General features: G+C 40.4%; 3 protein-coding genes across 4 annotated transcripts; 2 read left to right on the top strand and 1 right to left on the bottom strand.

Moving 5' to 3' along the window:
- Positions 1-9: 9 nt before the first annotated feature.
- LOC125770210 (E3 ubiquitin-protein ligase RMND5A) lies at positions 10-4,595 on the top strand. Of its 2 annotated transcripts, none has more exons than XM_049439593.1 (4): positions 10-1,521; positions 1,593-2,416; positions 2,753-2,907; positions 3,341-4,595. In XM_049439593.1, exons 1-4 carry the CDS (start codon positions 1,386-1,388, stop codon positions 3,402-3,404), a joined length of 1,179 nt encoding a protein of 392 aa, XP_049295550.1. In that variant the 5' UTR covers positions 10-1,385; the 3' UTR covers positions 3,405-4,595. The 2 variants fall into 2 exon arrangements, with proteins under 2 accessions (XP_049295550.1, XP_049295549.1); XM_049439592.1 differs by having other exon boundaries at positions 3,323-4,595.
- A 59-nt stretch (positions 4,596-4,654) lies between these two features.
- On the bottom strand, positions 4,655-18,021 carry LOC125770222 (MAP kinase-activated protein kinase 2). Its single transcript, XM_049439608.1, has 7 exons — positions 17,045-18,021; positions 10,547-10,686; positions 9,979-10,043; positions 7,737-8,019; positions 7,444-7,654; positions 7,241-7,366; positions 4,655-7,165 (listed from the first exon to the last, which is right to left on the bottom strand). Exons 1-7 carry the CDS (start codon positions 17,240-17,242, stop codon positions 7,076-7,078), a joined length of 1,113 nt encoding a protein of 370 aa, XP_049295565.1. The 5' UTR covers positions 17,243-18,021; the 3' UTR covers positions 4,655-7,075.
- Positions 18,022-18,278: 257 nt separating this feature from the next.
- Positions 18,279-20,132, top strand: LOC125770194 (U6 small nuclear RNA (adenine-(43)-N(6))-methyltransferase). Its single transcript, XM_049439559.1, has 2 exons — positions 18,279-18,521; positions 18,588-20,132. Exons 1-2 carry the CDS (start codon positions 18,417-18,419, stop codon positions 19,980-19,982), a joined length of 1,500 nt encoding a protein of 499 aa, XP_049295516.1. The 5' UTR covers positions 18,279-18,416; the 3' UTR covers positions 19,983-20,132.
- The last annotated feature ends 366 nt before the right edge of the window (positions 20,133-20,498 follow it).

Here is a 20,498-nt window from a genome sequence, read left to right as displayed (position 1 = left end):
TGTTAACTAAAAAGACTATTTTACGACGATCGTTCAATGCCCGGACCCCTCGTGGTTTGTGTTAAAAAGTAATACCAAAATCAATTAATATTTACTAAACATGTTGGTACCTCTCAATCGTTTCTGAATTCACAACATCATATTACAAAACGCGCGAAGTGTAAACGAAGTATTTATTAAAAAGCAGTTAAATGTTGAACAAGCTGTTTGCAATGTTACCATACGTTGACTGTTAAAAAAATTAGGGTAAAATTCAGATCTTCCATTCTACCAAGCGACGAGTATCCCACAGAATTTATTAGGCTATAGGACCATTCAAAAGCAGAACTGCTAAGCTACTGATGCAAATTGTACTCTATATAAATAAGAATTTCTTAACGGCTAAATCAATAGACACAGAGATTTACGCGAGGCACTTTTATTTTGTGGATGATTCAAATGTTGTTCTAAAAGAAATCGTATTGTTGTACTGACGTCTCTATTAGTACAATATCGGAAAACCCCTGCATATGCATTTTGCATTACACAAGCTTTCACCCATCAGGACCATCGCATCACCCGTTGTGCCTTCTCACAGAAAGTGTAGCAATAAAAATAATAATAGCAAGAAATCATTGAATGGAAAGTGGAGGATTTTGGGAAATAAATCCTTGCTGCTGAAAATTGTCGTGTTTTGTGGTGATTACTGTTTTTTACCACAAAAAAGCAAAGTGCTCACCAAGAGTGCGGAAAGAATTTTCTTAGCCAGCGGGTAAAAGGAAAGCTGCATTAATCGAAATTGCGTACGACGACGTACGAAGATGGCAACAATAGCAGTGGCGTAAAATGTATCGCAATTACCAATAGGGCAGTGTAATACGCAACTCTTGCTGAAAAGTGCCACAGTGGAAGATTGATATGTACGGCTGTTGATTTTGCGTGTCTCGGTTATTATTGCCATCGAGAAGAAGGGTCGAGAGAAACACCGTGTTGTGAAGGTTTTGGAACGGGTTGGGACGTAGCTGGGTGGTAGTGCTGCTGCGACTTCTTTGTTGTCTGTACTATGTGTACTGCAAAAAGGTAGCGAAACATTGAGAAGAAAGCATAAATAACACATCGATGAGTGAACGAGAGGCAGACGAAAGCACTGGTGCAAGTGTGTGTTGTTTTGCTGCTGTTGCTTGAGAAGGAAGCGAATTCATTCCTCAGTGCTACCACACCATCCCAACCGACTATTGGTGGAGCTTCCCGCACGACCTAAAGGAAAAAGTGGACCCATTTCCTGTGCGGAAAGAGAAGAATACAACTGAACTCTGTCGGGCAGAAAACGTCAACACACGAACACAAAGCATAGGCCAAGATTGAGTTTGGTGTGTACCGTCTCCCCGGGAATCTGTTGCAGAAATATGGAATCCTGTGCCGCCGTCGAGAAGGAAGTGGAGAAAGTGATTAACAAATTTTCCGCTATTAATGACCACTCGCAGCGCATCATCGGGGATGTGATTTCGCTGATCGAGAAGCTTCGGTCATCAATCGCAGAAGGTAAATGTTGTTTTCGCTTGCTCTTGCCCGAGAGGAATTACGTATCATCGCCTCTGCACGCTTTATTTTAGGTAACCCGGACAATAAAGTGACAACCGGGCAGGTCGATGTGCTGAATGAGGCCCTCACAAAGACAAAGGACAAATTGCACCGTCTCACGACGGAGCATCGCGATCTGCACGGAACCGTCAGCAAGGTGGGCAAAGCGATCGATCGTAACTTTGTGGCCGACTTTACGGCCACCTCGCGTACCGATGTGTTCCAGACGGAGCGAAATGTGATGCTGTTGAACAAAATCATGGCCCAACACTTTTACCGCCAGGGTATGGACGATGTGGCGGATGCGTTGATAAAAGAGTCGGGCCTACCGGCCGAAGAGATCGTGCCGGAACCGTACGCCGAGCTGCACCGTATCTGGGAAGCGATACATACGGGCAATCTGGCGCCGGCACTCGACTGGGCTACTCGCTATTCGGCGGAACTGGATGCGCGCAATAGTACGCTCGAATTTAAGCTGCACCGTTTGGCGTTTATGCAAATTTTAAACGGTGGCGTACAGGCACAGACGGAAGCGATTGCGTACGCTCGTACGAACTTTGCCAAGTTTGTGCGGCGCTTCGAGAAGGACATCCAGATCCTGATGGGTACGCTCATCTATCTGCAGATTGGCATACACAACTCACCCTATAAGTACCTCACATCGCCCGAGATGTGGATCGAGACGGCGGACGTGTTTCTGAAGGATGCCTGCCAACTGTTGGGCATCAACAAGGATTCACCACTGTCCGTGATCGTTAATGCGGGCTGTACCGCACTGCCCGCATTGCTTAATCTCAAGCAGGTGATGATGTCCCGCCAGGTGACAGGCATCTGGAACGGGCGTGATGAGCTGCCTGTAAGTATCACGCATGCAATTTACTTTTTTCTTTCTTCCGCAAAAATAAGCTAAAACTAGCAATGCAAAAATAATCTGTAAAAATGTACTTTAGTTTAGTACACTAAACGAATCAATTAGGCTTTGAAGCAAGGCTGAATACAGATTTCGTTAGGTAATTTTATCAACAAAAATTGTTTTGAGACGTAAAGAGATTTTACTATGGCAACAGGTGCCAGGAGATAATTAAATTTTGCCTACTTTGATTCAAAGAAACATTCTAAGAAAATTAATGTAAATGAATTAAATTGCTTTATCAATTAATTGCTTAAATTTGTTTCCACTTGTATCCCACAGATTGAAATCGACCTAGAACCAGAGAACCGGTTTCACTCTATCTTTGCGTGTCCGATTCTGCGCCAGCAGAGTTCCGAAGACAACCCGCCAATGAAGCTGCTATGCGGTCACGTTATATCCCGCGATGCCCTTAACAAACTTAGCAATGGACCGATGTAAGTATGCACACCATGGCACACCCTACCGAAACCGTTTTACAATCCCTTCCATTCCTGATATCGTTTATCGTTTATGGTTCAAATACCTCTTTTCCATTACACCAAAAAGAAAAATCGTTTCCATTCCTTTCGTTATGACACATGAGGAGTAATTCCTTGCGAAAAAAATGTTCACTTGTTGTTCACCTTTTATTACCTTTCTTTTCATTCTCTTTCTATCTCGATCGCGGATGCCGGTGCCCCGAACGACGACATCGATGCCCGCGTATGATCTCTCAACCATGCAAAACACACACACACACGTTCCCTCCCTCTATATGCAATCCCTATCGTTCCATCCACATCCATTTATTCGGTTTTATTTTCACGTTCACATTTGCACGCAAAACATAAAAACACTAACCACCAACAGCATGAACAATACTTTCAGATTAAAGTGTCCCTACTGTCCCATGGAGCAGTGTCCATCGGATGCCAAGCTGATATACTTCTGAGCATGCTTCGCGCGGTGTATGTTTGTTGTCTTCTCACCCGCCTGAGATAGCGCAATTCGATCGCTGTACGATCGTGTAATGGGTACCCTTCCCCATAGTAGTTCGGGCAATGTGTTCCGTCTAATATACGCCACAAAACATTGCCGTACATACGTAAAACAGGAAGGAAACATAAATCTAGTTAGGGCCAATACTATAATACGACGGGCCATGGCAAAGTTCGTTTTTACCGGAAACAAAGGCGAGATCGAGAAGGAAAAGGTAGACACATTTGTCGCTCCAGTGAGATTGATGGTCAACACTCTACGTACTCGCTCTTAAGAGGGGGCATTATGACCCGTGGATATGTGTGTTTACGATGCAATGAGCAAACAAGCATACCGAACATAGGTTTTTGTTAAAATCGGATTTTAGAAATAGAACCTGCTGGGAAATAGAAGTAGCAAAACAAAAAGCAAACAAGGAAAAAATCTAAACAAAAAAAAACATTATTGATTGGCTAGAAACTCTTCCATAATGCATATATGTAGGCTTTGGTTTCTTACTTGGTGGTGTGTACATTAATTGTTCCGTGTTTCTGTTTGTGTTAATTTACATGCGCTAATGATTATTATTACACCAGCAAGAATTTGATTGATGTTTTTAGTGTGTCAACTGTGCTGTGTTCCAGCAAATATTTTATGTAAGTTTTTTATTTGAATTGTTTGCTGAACTTTCTTTACAAGAGAAACACTGCGAACAGCGAATCTTTTTTCAAATTTATATCGACCAAAAACAAAGGGGGGGAGGGCTGCGGTGGGTATCAGCAAAAGATGTGTTGTCCGTTAGTGTGAAGGTATAATGATGGAAGGTTAAAGAATTATATTAAATAAAACAAGAAAGATCGATAAAAAAAAGGTTAGATAATGAAATAGGGCTTAGGTAAAGGAGGGAATGAAACACACAGACACATCCACGAAACGCTAAAAGCTTGAATGCTTCTAATAATGAAAGGTCCAATAGATAAAGTTCGAAGGAGTAGGAAACGGATCGCTAGCTACTCCTGCAACACGATTGCTGCTGCTTCATCCAAAATGGTGCTGATGGTGGGTGAGAAGAAGCAACACATTAACAGGCTGTAAATATATGTATAAACAAAATATATTATATTTTTACTGACGACAAATAAAGAAAAACACACAAACACACGAATATAGGCAAAAAAAACAACAGCATAACAACATAATAAGAAAACAAAAGCCATTGGGGGGTTGTGTTGAATGTTTTTGAAAATGAAAGATTGCACTGGTTCAACTCTGTTTATTATTCGCTGTTTGTTTGCACCTCATCTTCCCAGATCAAGCTTTGTCTCAATTTAGAAATATATAATATATTTATGTACGTCCGTAAAACATTCCAACCCCACTAATATATGTATATATCTATATGTGCGCGAATGGGTTCGCAAGATCACTGTTTATCGCCGTTTTGTGTACCATTCGATTTCGCATTGTTTAACAACATATCTGTTTGTGTTTTTTTTTTATTTTATTTTTGCATTTAATTCTTCTTGGACGAAACTTTGACTTTTTCTGTTAGCGCACCAAGCAATTAGACGTAGACATTTGCTTTACTTTGCTTAGGTAAATGTATGCCGGCGTTAGAAAACCCGGCATCGTGAACAACCTTTCGTTTCGACGGCTTTTTTCAGAACGGCATCGGAAGGAAGAATAGTAGAGAAATGAATAAGCCGTACTTTTCTAGGGAGTTTTTGTTTTTACTGCAAGCAATTAGTAGATTGGTTGGATAGTAGAATTGAGTAGCACTCTTTTTTTTAGGACATTTTACATGTTCGTTGTTTCTGTTATATGTATATTTTTCCCCCATTTTTTCTCGCTGTTGGCTTACGGAATATGTGCCTTACTATATAAGCGTCTGTCGTTGAACAGTAAAATGTGTTTTTGTTTGACTAATCTTTGCACAACCGGAAATGCATCAAAACCGCACACAACATCAACGTCTCGCAAGCGGTAGTATGCAACAGTGATGCTGCGTGTAACGCATCTTGGCCACCTTATCGAGCTGGATTGTAATGGTGAGTGTGTTGAGGTGTTTGGCTGAGGTAATAACGGACATCGGAACACGGAATGTTTACCACGTGGATGTGTAAGGAATAAATATAGCGAATAGGAGAGATCCAACACAAGCATTACCAACACACACACACACGCACGCAACGCACACACTTGATGATATTTTAAATGCTTTTTAGGGAAACGAACGAGCGAGGGACCGTTATAGGAAGCTTTAGAAGGCATTTTAGAAGGAAGGAAGATAAATTGACAAGATGGGTTTTTTTCTCCCTTATACTATACATACACACACTTCATCTTCCAACTGCGGATCAACTACAACCGCACAAACAATCTAACAAATGGCTAAAATCGCTACGTTCATACCCCCTCACACACTAAACTTGCTGTACACATCATGCGCAATAATTGTTAGGTCGACGTAGATGAGTTTAAGTCTTTTTTTTTATCCCTCACGATTTGTCACACTGTTATCCTTTCGTTTCGATTGCATGCTGTTTCGGGTTCGGTTGTTTAATGTATATTCTCACTTATTATGGATGGACGAACTGTGTGCTTTTTTCCCTCCATTTGCCTAAAAGCTATACACACACACACTCGAGACGAGTTTTAATTGTGAAGTGTGTTGTTAGCGGACCGTAAAGCTTCAAAAGCCCTAGTCCTCGGGGATTATTGTTGTCGATTTGTTTTTTTTTTTGTTGTTTGCGCTATTTTATCTTGTATTTTAGTAGCCTAATTTTTATTAGCGTTAAAAATTTAAAATTTTCTTCTTCAAGCAATTCACGCTTTCGTACACTATTAGTAAATCGTCTTGTGGCTTAACAGTCATACCTTTTTTTTCATCTTCTTCAAAAAAATAATAAAACTCCGTTTTACACCATCGACATATCAACCATACGCCAGTTTTACGTACCCTACGGGATAAACGACAACAAAGCTAAAAGAGATGGCATCACACAACAGCAGCACCATTTGGTAAATCTTTTTTACATTACAATGTGTAGAAATGTGATGTGTTTTTTTGTGGTTGCGTTAGCCTCCAATAAGCTTTCATATCGTTTGCCTCCATTTAAAAATTCAAGCTCTGCGAATAAATGGCGGAAAAGATACGGTTGCAGTATGATCGTCGTTCGTCTTTCGATTGTTTTGTCGTACGTGTTAAAGATTAAACCCTAACCCCAGTGATAGCGCCACACACGCTTTAAATCGTGAACTCTAATTGCAGCTTACTTCTTTTACACGAATAAAAGACAAACTTTCAAACAAGCGGAATACACGTAGTTTGCAGTAAAATGCTTAACACTGAATTAAAACTAGTCTTTTTTTTGTTTGTTTGTTTGTTTGCTGTCGAAGAACTTTTGTCTGTAAATAACTGCTTGGTCTACATAAAATAAAAACGCGGGTTTACGGTTTAAATGGCTTTAAAAAAAAAAAGCGCCTAGATTGACACTCAAACGGGATTGTTTAACGGTTGCTTGCGTGCAAATGTTGCAATTGTCAAGTACATGTTACCAAATGCGAATGGAGAAGCAATGTCCAGGCGACCACAACATGGGCCACACATATCGTCGGCATGTTTAGCACAGAATCCGAAACGAATTATTCTTTGGGCGGAGTTTTCTCTTCGACACGCTTCCGTCGTTTGTTGAGCAGTGCATTGTTTGAGCTATCCAGATTCTTGATGTGCATCTGTGAATGTGAACGGAGGAAATGATTGCCAGAGGTAATGTTTTTTTTCCCATTTTTTTTACTGCTATGTCTCACCTCATAATCGACTCGCATGTTCGCCAACGAACGGGTCATCTCTTCCTGCACCTCGGGCCATATTTCTTCGCCCTCTTTCAACATACGGCCAGTGTGCAATGGAGTTTGAGGCACCTCTGTGTAGAGCTGTGTATAATGTGAAGGAGGAAACAAATATAATGTATTCTGCTCCATAACTTTAACCATATATTAGTGCCACCTACCCGAATCCATGGGTTCATCATCACTTGTTCAATCGTTAGACGCTTCTCTGGCTCTACGTTGAGCATACCCTTGATCAGGTCCTTTGCCGCTTGACTAACCTTTTTCCATTCGGGGTTTGGGAAATCGTACTGTCCCGTGCGGATACGAGCTTTCATGCCGGGTGAGATGGCAAGTCCTTGATTACTGTAAAATGGTGGGAATCCGCACAAGCTAGGAAAGAAAAATGGGGAAGAAAATAATATACATATATCAAATCAGTTGGGAATCCGTAGTTTAAATGCATTTCACTTACAGTATGTACATGATAACACCCAGCGACCAAATATCACAGCTCTTATCATATTTCTCCGGTCCGAGCACTTCCGGCGCGACGTAGTACGGCGTGTAGCACGGTGTCTGTAGCGTGTCCTTGATGAACGTTTCCTTCGAGAAGCCAAAATCTGTCAGTTTTAGTATGGCGTTCGGTTGGGGCGATGTGTAGAGCAGATTTTCCGGCTTGAGATCACGGTGTGCGATGTTGGAATCGTGCAAGTACTTGACAGCGACACATATTTCATGCATGACTTGGGCGGCCTCTAAACAGGGTAAGGGCGGGTCACAGGTTGGTTGGGAATGTGGATGTGGATCGGAACGGAAGTGGAAAACAAGAAGGAAAAACAAATAGACGCACAAGCCACAAGACGTAGACGCACAGCGAAGAAACAGATTATAAAGTAGAGAGAGAGAGAGAGAGAAAGAGAGGGAGAGAGAGAGAGAGAGAGAGAGAGAGAGAGAAAGAGAGAAAAATGTTGATATGGAAAAGAACAAGATAATGAAACCATAATGATATCGAAGTAATGGTGCAAAAGGATATATATAAATTAAACGAGAGAAGAAAAATCATTGCCAAAAACGAACCAAAAAAAAATAATTGCACTCAAACGCAATCTTATACTAAATAAAGTTTAGATATAGGAAGCTGCAAACATAACAGTTTGGTGATAAGCAATTATCGTTCCGCCGCCCGGCGTGCAATAGTAAAAGACGTCATGCGCGAAAGAATTTTAAGTACATTATTGTTTTCTTAACATCCAATAATTTAAGCACATTGTAGAGGTAATTTTAAAACTTATTCATTCTCTCGCGACAGTTGGTTAAAGTTCTTAACATAAGTGTAAGAACATTTTTTTAAATCATAAAATTGGTAAAAAAAATATATTCGAGAAAGTTAACATAAATAGTAAAAAAAACGTCATTACTGTATAGTGTTACACTATTTCATTCGATTTTCCACATTCACAACCCATTCAGAGGTATTTATATCGCATTGCAAAACCAGATTCTCTCTACTTTTTATTATTTTTCTGTACACCTTGTGGTCTTTATGGTATAAAATTATCACAAAAAGGGATTGCACGTAAAGGTTATCATACAAATAATACATATACATGAATTTAAAAATGTTTACACGGTTACGAAAACAATTTTTCAGTAAGTTGAGACAGGATTGATCAGATAATTGGTAACCCGGGGTAAAAAATATTTAATCTCATAAAAGACGCAATGTTTTATGTTGTAGAACTTTACTAGAGCATCACGTTTATCCATCTCTTCGTGATTTTATTCCATACTCAATAACCAGCTGTGAGTTATGTGTAAAGAAAAGAGGGAATATCACTTGTACCACTCTTTACAATAACAAAAAAAAAACATTAAATTTGCCAACCCGCAAAACGCACACAAGCGACGGGTTTGCGGCGAACGAATAAATGCACCTCACATTATGTAGGGTATGGTGAAATACGATAAACAAATACCTCGGACATCATGATTCATGCGCTTAGTCATACGCAATAGAGAGAGTGTTGAGGAATTCCATGCGAACGGTAAGCATAACACAACACGGAGACGATGAATGGATTGGCATTGGGTATGATTTTTGGTGCCCTAGAAACGTCCGATCAATCCCGTGCCCTTTTACCATGTGATGTTTTCTTTATCGTTTTTACCCATAATAGCAGTAAAAGCGTGTCTGGTTCCGGTTAGTAACGGTCTGTCTGTCAGTATTAAAGATTTCATGTTAACAACAAGGAGTACGATCGCCGAGAAGGGACTAAATTTTTATATCTTTTCCGGTGCTTAATAATTCTGTTGTTATATTATAGTTAATTCTAAATGTATAATATAATCAGAGCAACATTCACCACTCTTCCTGACATACGATCATGTGTGATCAATCTAAACTTTACAGCTTCAATGCTTTGATTATGTTTTCCCATCCAATGCAACCTCAATTATAAGACGCTTAACGCAGAAAACAAAACAAAGTTCAAAACTCCCCACAATGAGCGCGGTATGCACATATTGTTAATAGCATTACGATCGAAAAAATGTGTTCCATGCATCTCTCTTGGTTGATGAAGTTTAGGATGGAATCTGAAGAAAGTGTTAACAACACCGTGCTCAATCAATCAGCCTGATAAATGTACGCCATTCCGGATGCGTTTCGACAATTGTTTTCTTGTTATTTGTGTTATTGTTGTTGATATTATTACCTCGTTCCGTAAATGGACCATCCTGTCGTTCCTGAATCCGCTGAAATAGTTCACCACCTTCCATGCTAAAACAAACAAAAAAAAATAAGGAAGTATTAAAAAAATTGCTTTACAAAATGTTTTATCTTCATTTTGTAATCAATATATTTATTTTCCTCATTCCCAAGAGAAACATAAGAAAAATATTCCCCAACGGTTGATAGCAGAGTATCAGCACCACAGCTTAATCTAAGCGCGAGATTAAGGGATTTAGTTCTCGTTCTTCTTCTCTAACAGGCAGGTATAATTATATTCTCGAACCGTTATTGCGGAAGGCAACACAAAAATATACACAATGCTTAAATATAGGGCGCACATTTAAACCCACCCCCCCTGGCAAGGAAGCAAGAACTTGGGTGCAATTGGGTTCTGCAATTGGAATATTAACGAGTAACGGAACAGCGCTGTGTGGTGTGACGTGTTGCTGATTTGGAAACAGTTTCCCAGCGTGCCCAATAAGGTGGCTTAATTATTCTGCTTGATTTTTACCGGGGCACCGGTTCCCCTGCTTAATTGTGTGGTATATTACCATTCCATAACGACGAGCAAACATCGATTGCCGCTGTAGCTATTCTCGTACACGTCGATGACATTTACGATGTTTCGGCAACCGCTCGCTCGCCAGTGGAGTTCCACCTCGCGCCGTGCCTTGGCATTGTCGTGCAGTACCTGCGAATGTAGCGAAGCAATAGAAATACCGGATCAGTTTTGCATATGAGTAATAATCAGGGTTAGTTAAATCGTGGATCTGAATCACCGAATGGTGGAGGTGAAATTTTAAACAGTGAACAAGAGAGTGTCTTGTGCCACTGATTAGTGAGTGTGTAGCCGTCGTCTCTCCCTCTAACTTTCGGTGCTATTTTGCGTCGATGAGATTGTTTAAGACACCCCATTCAACGGTTCATTCGACCGTAAACAATCTTACGTTCCCACGCAGGAAATATATGTAGCTCCTTACGGATGTAATCTGACGTCATCCAAGAGAGGGCTCAGAAACAGATCACACTCCTCTCGGCTTAAGCAACGAGGAAGGAAAGGAAATCGAACGAATTATTGCGTCCAATTGAGGCTGCTGCTGCTGGCACTAGGGAAACTGTCACCATTATCCCATACTTCCATGGCGTCGTCTTTGAGGAGTTGTGGAGGACCCTGAAGCGTAAAGCGTTTTAATGGGCGTTAATTACAGCGTGATACACGGATGGTTGAGCGCTACTAAATGCTCTTCCAATCACTTTACAGCGTACGAGATCAGCTGTAAACTAAATTGAGCTACGCTGGAAACAGACGGAACATCATAAAACATTATCACCAGAAAAGCATCTCCACTATCGTCCATTTTCGGAAGCGTAATAAAAAATAGCACAGATGATCATTTGACCTTTTTGAGTTTTCCAATCATTTGACCCGTCTTAGTGTAACGCACGGGCCACCTAAGACGGGTTAAATGATTTTGAAAAAGAAAATAATTCTGCCGCAAACTATTGGATGCGAGTGGTCCCTGATTCTTATCATTGTGTACTGATGGACCGGCTCGGCGATACAATTGTGATCATCAATCAAGAAAAGTCATCGTACAGTTCTGTTATAAAACTATAGGATCCCTCAGTTTTTTGTGTTTTGTTTTCAATAATGTTAGAATTAAATTAATATCATAACAAATATACTAAAAATATAATACACAAAAGGGCTTTTAACACTTCATATTGTTGATGTTTCTTGACGAATTATAATAATTAAATCTATACGAATTGTATAGACCAAATACGAAGAATAATTATATATGATTATCAAATCTTTCTAGAAAAATGGAATTGAATGAAAAAAGCCATTTTACGGAAAAAGAACTATATAAATTTCATTATTTTGTAGGATCCAATATATTTCACTATATATGAAAAAACGAAACTTTATGTAAAATCTGGTACACAATTTTACTGCCTATTTTCTTTATAACCCGATAGGAACGATAAGATAAACTAACAAATTGTTTAATACTTGTTTACTAATTGTGTTAATTGCATAATAATTAATTTCATTCGAAGGAGAATTTTAAAATTAAAAATAGTGTTAATAAGGTAAAAATGCTGAAGGGTATAAGGCTGTGTAGGAAGATTGAACAATATGCTTAAATGATTGATAACTTAGCCTTAAAGAATTTAAAATTAAAATATTTAATGAACAATTTAGTCTGCTGTTTACTACAAAATTTTCAATTCAATTTTCAATACCATTGGTGGTCCACAAATAGGATCGATATTTACTACAAACAATTTACTAAAAATTACTCTTCCTTAAGTGCCCAATTTTTGATAAAGTTTCAGTTCGGTATATTTGAAAAAAAAACCCAGAAAATCAGGATACTCATACTGTTTTAAAAAGCACTATTTAATTATGATATTTAATTAATAATCGAATTAGTGTTTCACAAAGGGGCGGCCCGGTGGTGTGCGTGATAAACGGCGCCGGTCTACACGGCAGGACCGGGTTCAAATCCCATCCGGACCGTTCCCCCGTAGCAAGGACTGACTATCCGGCTACGTGGTAAAATAAGTCTAGTAAGCCAGAAATGGCCGGCGTGACCTGTAAGGTCGTTAAAGCCAAGAAGCAGTGTTTCACATATGTTAACGTTACCATGACGTTCGGTGTAGTACATCAAAGATTGCGACTTAAATCTCATCGTGAGCAGACCACAGAGAGAAGATTTGCCCTAATATAATTGTTACTCTAAAAAGAAGAATAATTTTAAATTATTTACTAGCTCAATAATAAAACTTTATTCCCCTTTGGCTGACAACCAGCATTTGGACATTTTTATCAAGGCAAACCTGGCTTAGTTGGAGGAATTAGGACAAACTATCTAATCAAAGCATTGATAAAAAAAAACAAAACCTAAAAATGTTTGTAGACATAAACAAATTCATAAAGAAAATCAACATGTTTCACACGAACAAACAATTCATCCTTTAATAGAAATAACTTTCAGGCCGAGCACTCCTTGGGATAAGGAAATACATATCTTCCAACCGAAAAGAGTATTGTATCCTATTTTATGTCTCCAAATAGTTTTGTCCGTTCTTTATGAATAAAAAATACAAAATACTTTCCACTAGAATACAGCCTTTAGGAGTACAGAAAAGGGTACATCTAGGGACAAATCGACAATATCAAATCGTGTACTATACACAGCATCATACACAGCAGGACAAACCTTTCAACATTTTATAGCTTCATCGATAAGTGTCCATATCATCAACATGCTAAAATTTATCGAGCATAAAACCTGTACTGATAAGAAAGTGATGTATCTGTCTCTCCTTCTCTCTCTCTCTCTCTATCCCTTAAACATATACAAACACACATGGTAACATAAACACGTACACATTCTAGTGGCACTAATTTCAGTCTGATTTATCGCACCATTTTCATATCATCAACTGATACGAGGAACGTGTCGTTGGCATGTACAACGTGTGTAAGGGTTGAAACAGAGGTGAGCAAATCTCCTCCACGGTCAACCTCCCCTCCCCCTTGTTACCCCTTTCTATGCGCGCATATCATATTTGTGGTGGGTAAAGATAAGAAGGTGCCGCGTACCAACGGCATTTTTGCTGCAGTAGTAAGGCCCCCAGGTGTTGCGTCGTTGCTTCTGGGTGGCGAAACGACGAAATGGGCCTGTTTTGCATAACTTCGTCATCGGCTTCGACCCAGACAGCTTCCTTACGCTGGGTGGACACACTGGTGGGTGTGTGGGCTGTTGCGCTTGTCGGACCGGATCATTTATGATCTATTGCTTTGCAGTGCGAAGCTGTTGTTGCTTGTTGTCGTCTTTCGCTTCTTTTGCTGCAGCTTACAAAGCAGCTTAATTATATTTGTACTTGCTTTCGGACAATTATTCTTGAGATGACATCTTCCACTGTTTTTTTTGTCTATTGACCTATGCAATCTGTTAGGCGGTTTAGTGCATCACATCCACTACCAGAGTGGGTAGTCTCGATCGCGTGTGCATAATTGTTATTTCTGGCGGTCAAACTACCCTGTAAGGGGGTAGGAAACCAGTCAACCTGCCAGACAGACCACACCACATACGTACAAATTCCGCTGATTGATGTGTGGTTCGGTAGGAGCACGGAGCCAAAGTCAGACATTTTAGAGAGCGCCATTACCTTAGTCACGCCAATTACGAATTGCGATTGCATTGAAGGTTCGCCGCCCCATTGGGAGGACACAAACGCAATTGAGTCACATTACGAATTGGTCTCACTGTTAGTAACCCCTCTGCCGGCAGCCTCCACATACCGTTCAGGTGGTACAGATACTTACACCCCTGAGGGGCAGCATCACATCTCGCATGACATCTGTCAGGGGTGTGCTAATTAAACGATCGGTAACATCGGTTTGAAATCATGAAATTATTACAGTGGAGCGCCGATTATCCGAGCATGTTGAGACTCAATGGTGGCCGAATAATCGAACAATACGGATAAAAGGTTCACATGGTTTGGTTGACAGGTATGCGTTTATATAATACATTTTAATGTTTGCTCTTATTTTTCCTACGTTTAATTAGCTTTCCTTGCTGTCCATGAATTATAACAACTCATCAGTTTTTCAGTCACTCATCTTCTGATTCTGAATTAGATTCATCGTCCGTATTGCATCTTGTTTCTATAATAATACCTGTGTTGCTTTTGAATTCGTATGCAAGATAATTTAAATCTCTTAGTATCCGCTTCTCTGAGCTTTCCTCGCCTGCATGTTCCAAACATGATAGTTTTTAAAGATCCTTCCGATCCTTAGTTTATACAATCCTTCAATTTCTAGAGTTTCAAGACCGAAGTAGATTTACATCCGGAACCTTCTCTCAAGTCTGAGCCAATGAAAATATGGTATCAACATTAGTCTTTTGTACCAGAAATCTATTACTCTTCTACACGCACCTCAGAGTATAAATGCACCTCAGATCTCATGCTTTAAAAAAACATAAAACTGTCATTTCAGAAGCTGCACGGATAATGAGACAGCCGGATAAAAGGTACCCGGATAATCGACCCTTCACTGTATATCGAAATGTCTATGTCTCTAGCGTGTTGAGCTACAAACCGTGTGTAGCAACACCGCCGTAAAAGACTTCAAATCGATCCACTTTTTTTGTTTTGTCTCATGCATAACCAACCACGATTCCATGGGAGCGATTACGCTAACGCCAAGAAACCTTACACCGCTTCCGGATGGAAATAGATTAAATGTGTAATTGGCCAAAGGCTAATGGTACATTAGCGGGTAAACCTCTAAACGAATGTGGTGGTACCGCACAAACGAAGCCATTGGAGGCCTGTGAAGGGACACCCATTTCCCGTACGTCATTGAAGATCGAATGCTGGAAATGGTGATCCGATTTGAGTACAATGCCAGGGCAAATTTTTGCACTCTTTTTCTATAGAAAGCATACAAACACGTGAGCAGATAATTACTATCTAAAAATATGGCAAAACTTTCACGCTAATTACGCATCGATTCAGAGTTAATTAGAACCACAGATATATATATGTAGGTGTCGTGCAATCTGCCCCAAAACATATTAAAGTAATAAATGAGATATTACATTGAATAAATTCGCGGTTTAGGGACTACATACTTTTTGTGTGGACATCTCTTAATAACATTGCATCATTATACTTGGACAGTTTATAGGCGTGTATTGTTTCGCACAAAATCATAGCAAATTTTCCGTCAAAAACATTCGTTTTTTAATGGGAAAAAATGCGACTACAGCCTATTGTTTGCTTTAAGAAACTTTTTGAGACAAAATGTATAGTAACATAACACCAAAAGTTGCAAAAGCTAAGCCCATTGAGCAAATACAATCGCAGAAAGTTATATTCTGCATAAGGTGGGATCGAAAGGATGTCATCTATTATGAGCAGGTTCCGTGTAAAGCAAAGGCATAAAGAATGTATAAATAACATAAATTTATATAGGGTTGTCGCGCATGATTTGTACGGCTCGAAAAAAAAGTTTTATAAAAGAGAGAAAGAATTTTCTTAATGCACATTCGTAACAAAATCGGGGTTGTCATGGAATATATAAAGGGGTTTCTGTGGTGAATTGTGTTAAAAAATGAGAATAACATTTTTCTAACATTATGTGTATGGTGGGATAGAGTAAATATCGTTTATTATGAGCTGGGTAACAACAAGCAAACAGAAGCCGGCACAAATCGGATCGGACCGTTTCAAAATTCCATCGCATGAAGATATCTTCGAGGTTGTAATGCCAATTAGAAAAGGTGTGTAAACTGAGTGGAATAACATATCGTCTTTCTTTAATGATTTAGTAGCTGTCTTTTAATGAACATATTAAACAAATCAAATAACGTAACGACAAAGCGTTTTGCAAAAGTGTTTCATTAAACGAAAGATAGAATCCAAAATTAAGCAGCTTAACAATTACATGAAAATTCATATTTCTGCTAGAACTAAAAGAAAACACTATTTTTAGACTTTAATCCAGATTTAGTGAACCCTTACAGAACGTGATTTAACACTCACGCTTATCATGTTAGTATACAACAGTTACAATGCGAGATCGTATCAGTCTAGCTGTGAAGATAAAACTGTATCGAACGACGACGCGGTCACCTGGGTTATTCGTTGTTACGTGGACAGCGCCAAAGGGAGGAGAGCGAAAAATTATATCAAACAGCTTCATTGATAGTGGTCAACATTGTAGCAAGAACGTTAGGAGTGTCATTGTTACTACCATAAACGCACAAATGCGTTGCAGATTACGAGAAAACGCCTTAGAAGATCGGCCCAAGTACATCCACTATGGAAAGATGATGGGAACATGAACATCGTAGAAGGCCATTCTCAAAGCGGGGGGGTTAAAAATGTAAACCTCCTCACCACTCAACAAGGAGGAGTCACTGCTCCACGCACACACGGGCTTGTAAGTGAGTGTTTGAATCTTTACTTCCGCTTTCGATTGTGCTTCATTCCGCTACCCCGCGGCACACACTTGTCCTTACCTTAAGCGCATACTTGTGGCCCGCTGATTTGCTTGTACACTGTACCACCTTGCCGTTGATGCCGAGACCGAGAACGGTGTTGGAAATATCGTAGTCGTCTGTGATCGGTGTCATCTTAGGTTGTCGCGGCATGGCCATCTGCTGCTGTTGTTGCTGCGTCGGCAGCTGTTGGACCGGAATCGGCTTCATCGTGTACATGATGACGAAATGTTTTTTTTTTACTTCTTTTCCGGTTGCTGCGAACGTATTTGTTGTCCAGCCAGAACTAACCAGCGGACAAATTTTTGGGCCACAAACAAAATACACACACACACAAACTATGCACTGATGCAAAAATGCGTCAGACTTGTTTTGTTTACTTCGGACTTTCTCTACACTCGATGACGAGCTCTCGAGGCCTACTTTTCGCTTTCGCGCTGCGATTAGAATCGGCCTGTCGCCCAAACGAAACGATTCCACTGAAGGTTTGCCGTAGGCCCAACGCTGTTTGTATCACTGCGTGTGGGAAGGGTGGCACATGGCATTGGCGCATATGTGGTGTACGGCAACCGTACGTACATGCAATTATATAACAAATCACGAAAGATGGCACACACTACGCGTCGGAACTGAACACCAACAATAACAACAATGGTAATACACTTCTCACGGCACTTCACTGTAATGTGTGCGCACGGATGTTCTACGGGGAGCCCGATTGGGGAACGATAGAAAGATGCGACACAATAGAACTGAAACACACGGACACAATACGCACAGTATAGGAACACAAATGCACACGTAATTCCGCTATAGATTGGTTGTAAATGCCACGGAACCGCTTATTTCTGGCTGGTTATGCTTTCTTCTATGCTCACTTCACCGTTCGCAGCATACGGTGAAATCTTTTTGTCATTGTGTCATCAACGCAAATAACCGAAGTACTCCAATCGCAATCAACAAAAACCAGCGTGCAGCAGTTTCATTCGGTAGGATGCGTATAGTTTTTTCACTGGACTTCAACAATGACGTTTCGTTATTTGACTTTGGCTCAGTTTGACACCCTTGCACTGTCAGTGAGCGAATAAATTTGTGGATTTAAAAAGAATTTACACTCCTTCATGCGCGTGCATGTCACTGTTATTGGAGATTTCTTATCAAAAAGCAAAGGAAATTATAAATTTATTGTTAACTGTACGCATATCCAACGATGCAGAGCAAACGGAAGTGTAGGATTTTTTTCGAACGGCCATAGTGTATTTCTCACTGCTCACTCTTCTCTCTCACTAGCTGTCCAATCAAGACAGATGAAAACAAACAATACAAAAGCCGCGCAAACCGGCATGTTTTTTTGCGACGAAACACCGCACCGATAGCACAGCACGCTGAAACAATGGCAGTTAATCAATTTATGCATCCAAGAAATCGATATCGTCAAAAGGCCAACTTTCAGCAGCTGATTAAACTATTTCCTGAACTAAATGAGGTGGCCAGTGTGGTAAGTACACTTACGCTATGTATCAGTACGATTCACATCCGGTATTAACTCAGCGTCACATTGCAGGATTTAACAGGGAAAGTAAAGCTAGACTATCGCAACAAACAAGCAGTGCATTTGCTATCGAAGTGTTTGCTTCTGCAAGATTTCGGCTTAACGCTGGAACTTCCGCCGAATAAATTGGTTCCAACACTTCCCCTTCGTTTAAACTACATCCACTGGTTGGAAGATATTGGTACCGTAGCGCACTGGGAGGAAAAGGAGAACGTTCGGGGCATTGATATCGGTTGTGGTGCTTCCTGTATTTATCCTCTGCTTGCAGTGGTGCAATCCCAGCAACGCTGGCACATGGTTGCCATCGAAAAGGCGGAAGACAGTTTGGAAAGCGCAAAGGCTAACGTCACCCGGAACGAGCTGCAACGTTGCATTAACGTGCAAGCACAAAATCGGGACGGAAATACGATTCTACTGGACGTGCTGAAGAACTTTCCCGACGAATGTTTCGATTTCTGCATGTGCAATCCACCGTTCTTCGATAGCAATTCGAACGAACTAAAGCCGCACGATCGTACCGGAAAAAGACGGGAACCTTCGAACGCTAGTACCGGTTCGCTGGAAGAATTGGCTACGGAAGGTGGAGAGGTAACGTTTATTAGTCAGATTATAGATGAAAGCATCCAGTTGAAGGAACGAATCTCGGTGTACACAACGATGATAGGTCATAAAAGTAGCTACGAGAAGATATTGCACACACTGAAACGGGCATCCATACACAACATCACTGTGAGCAGGTTTTGTCAAGGCAATACGACAAGATGGGCCGTAGCATGGAGTTTCGATGCTAAGCTGCTGCTTTCGCTCGTGCCGAACAGTTTTACGACAGGCGAAAATAATGTATCTCCTGGGAAAAACAAAGCCATCGGAAAGCCCGTGGCCTGCCGAATCTTTACTGCTAGCGATATGGACTCAATTCAAGCGGTTAAAACATGTGTCCTCGCTAAACTACAAGCGATTGCGATCGACGTGCGTACAGTGTTCGAAACGAACAAAGCGGAAGGAATTACTTTAAAACTTACGGCTCAGGAGAACACGTGGTCACATCAGCGGAGAAAAAGACGTGCCGCACAAATCAGCCCACAAGGAAAGAATGGAATGGAAGCAACTAATGGAAACGGCCTGGAGCATAGCAATAACGAAAAGAGACCAAGACTTAACATTGAGCAGCAAGAACATAGCTCTCAACAAAAAACTCACACAGACGATCCGTATTTGCGGGCGGCGTTGAACATCCATCGTAAGGAGGACGGTTTTTATGTAGCCCTGCAATACGTGGCAGGAATTGCTGGCAAGGATGCAGTTAATCAGATTCTACAGTACCTAAAAAATACGATCAAAGCTACACCGGCCGAAGTTACCACAGATGTTGGTAAACAGGGTACCGAGTGCCCATTAGCCATATAGTTACGTTTGAGGTATGAACCGTTAATATATAAAATGTTATATTCTTCAATGAAATAAAACCGTATCAAGAATTGAAAAAGAATAAAAAAACACATGTTGTTACATTTACAATAATTGATTCTTACACATTTATTTTCCCGGTCGTTTGACGCAATTAGCGTATCATGTAATTTTATAAATATTACACATCCGTATCGATCCGAAATGCCGACACGCGTTCGCGCTCTACAATATAAGTTTAGGAAACGGTGAGCCTTACTAGTCCGATCTTTAGCCAGCATGCATTCCCTAACTTTACCTGACTTTTGGTACCTACCGTATCTGATGCAGACCTAACAGTTGAAACAAACGAACAAAAAACTGAAAGATAAAATGCAGATAGCATTTTAAACAAATCACTGCTAACCTTCACTCAATCAGCATCAAGCGGCGCACGCCATACCGCTTGAGTACACGCGTGACGCGTCCCATGCGCCAAATTGCTTAGCCTATTACACCTTCGTATAAAAATATTTA

This window comes from Anopheles funestus, chromosome 3RL (genome assembly GCF_943734845.2).
Source record: "Anopheles funestus chromosome 3RL, idAnoFuneDA-416_04, whole genome shotgun sequence".
NCBI classification, from domain to species: domain Eukaryota; kingdom Metazoa; phylum Arthropoda; class Insecta; order Diptera; family Culicidae; genus Anopheles; species Anopheles funestus.
This window is presented reverse-complemented; position numbering and strand designations above follow the sequence as displayed.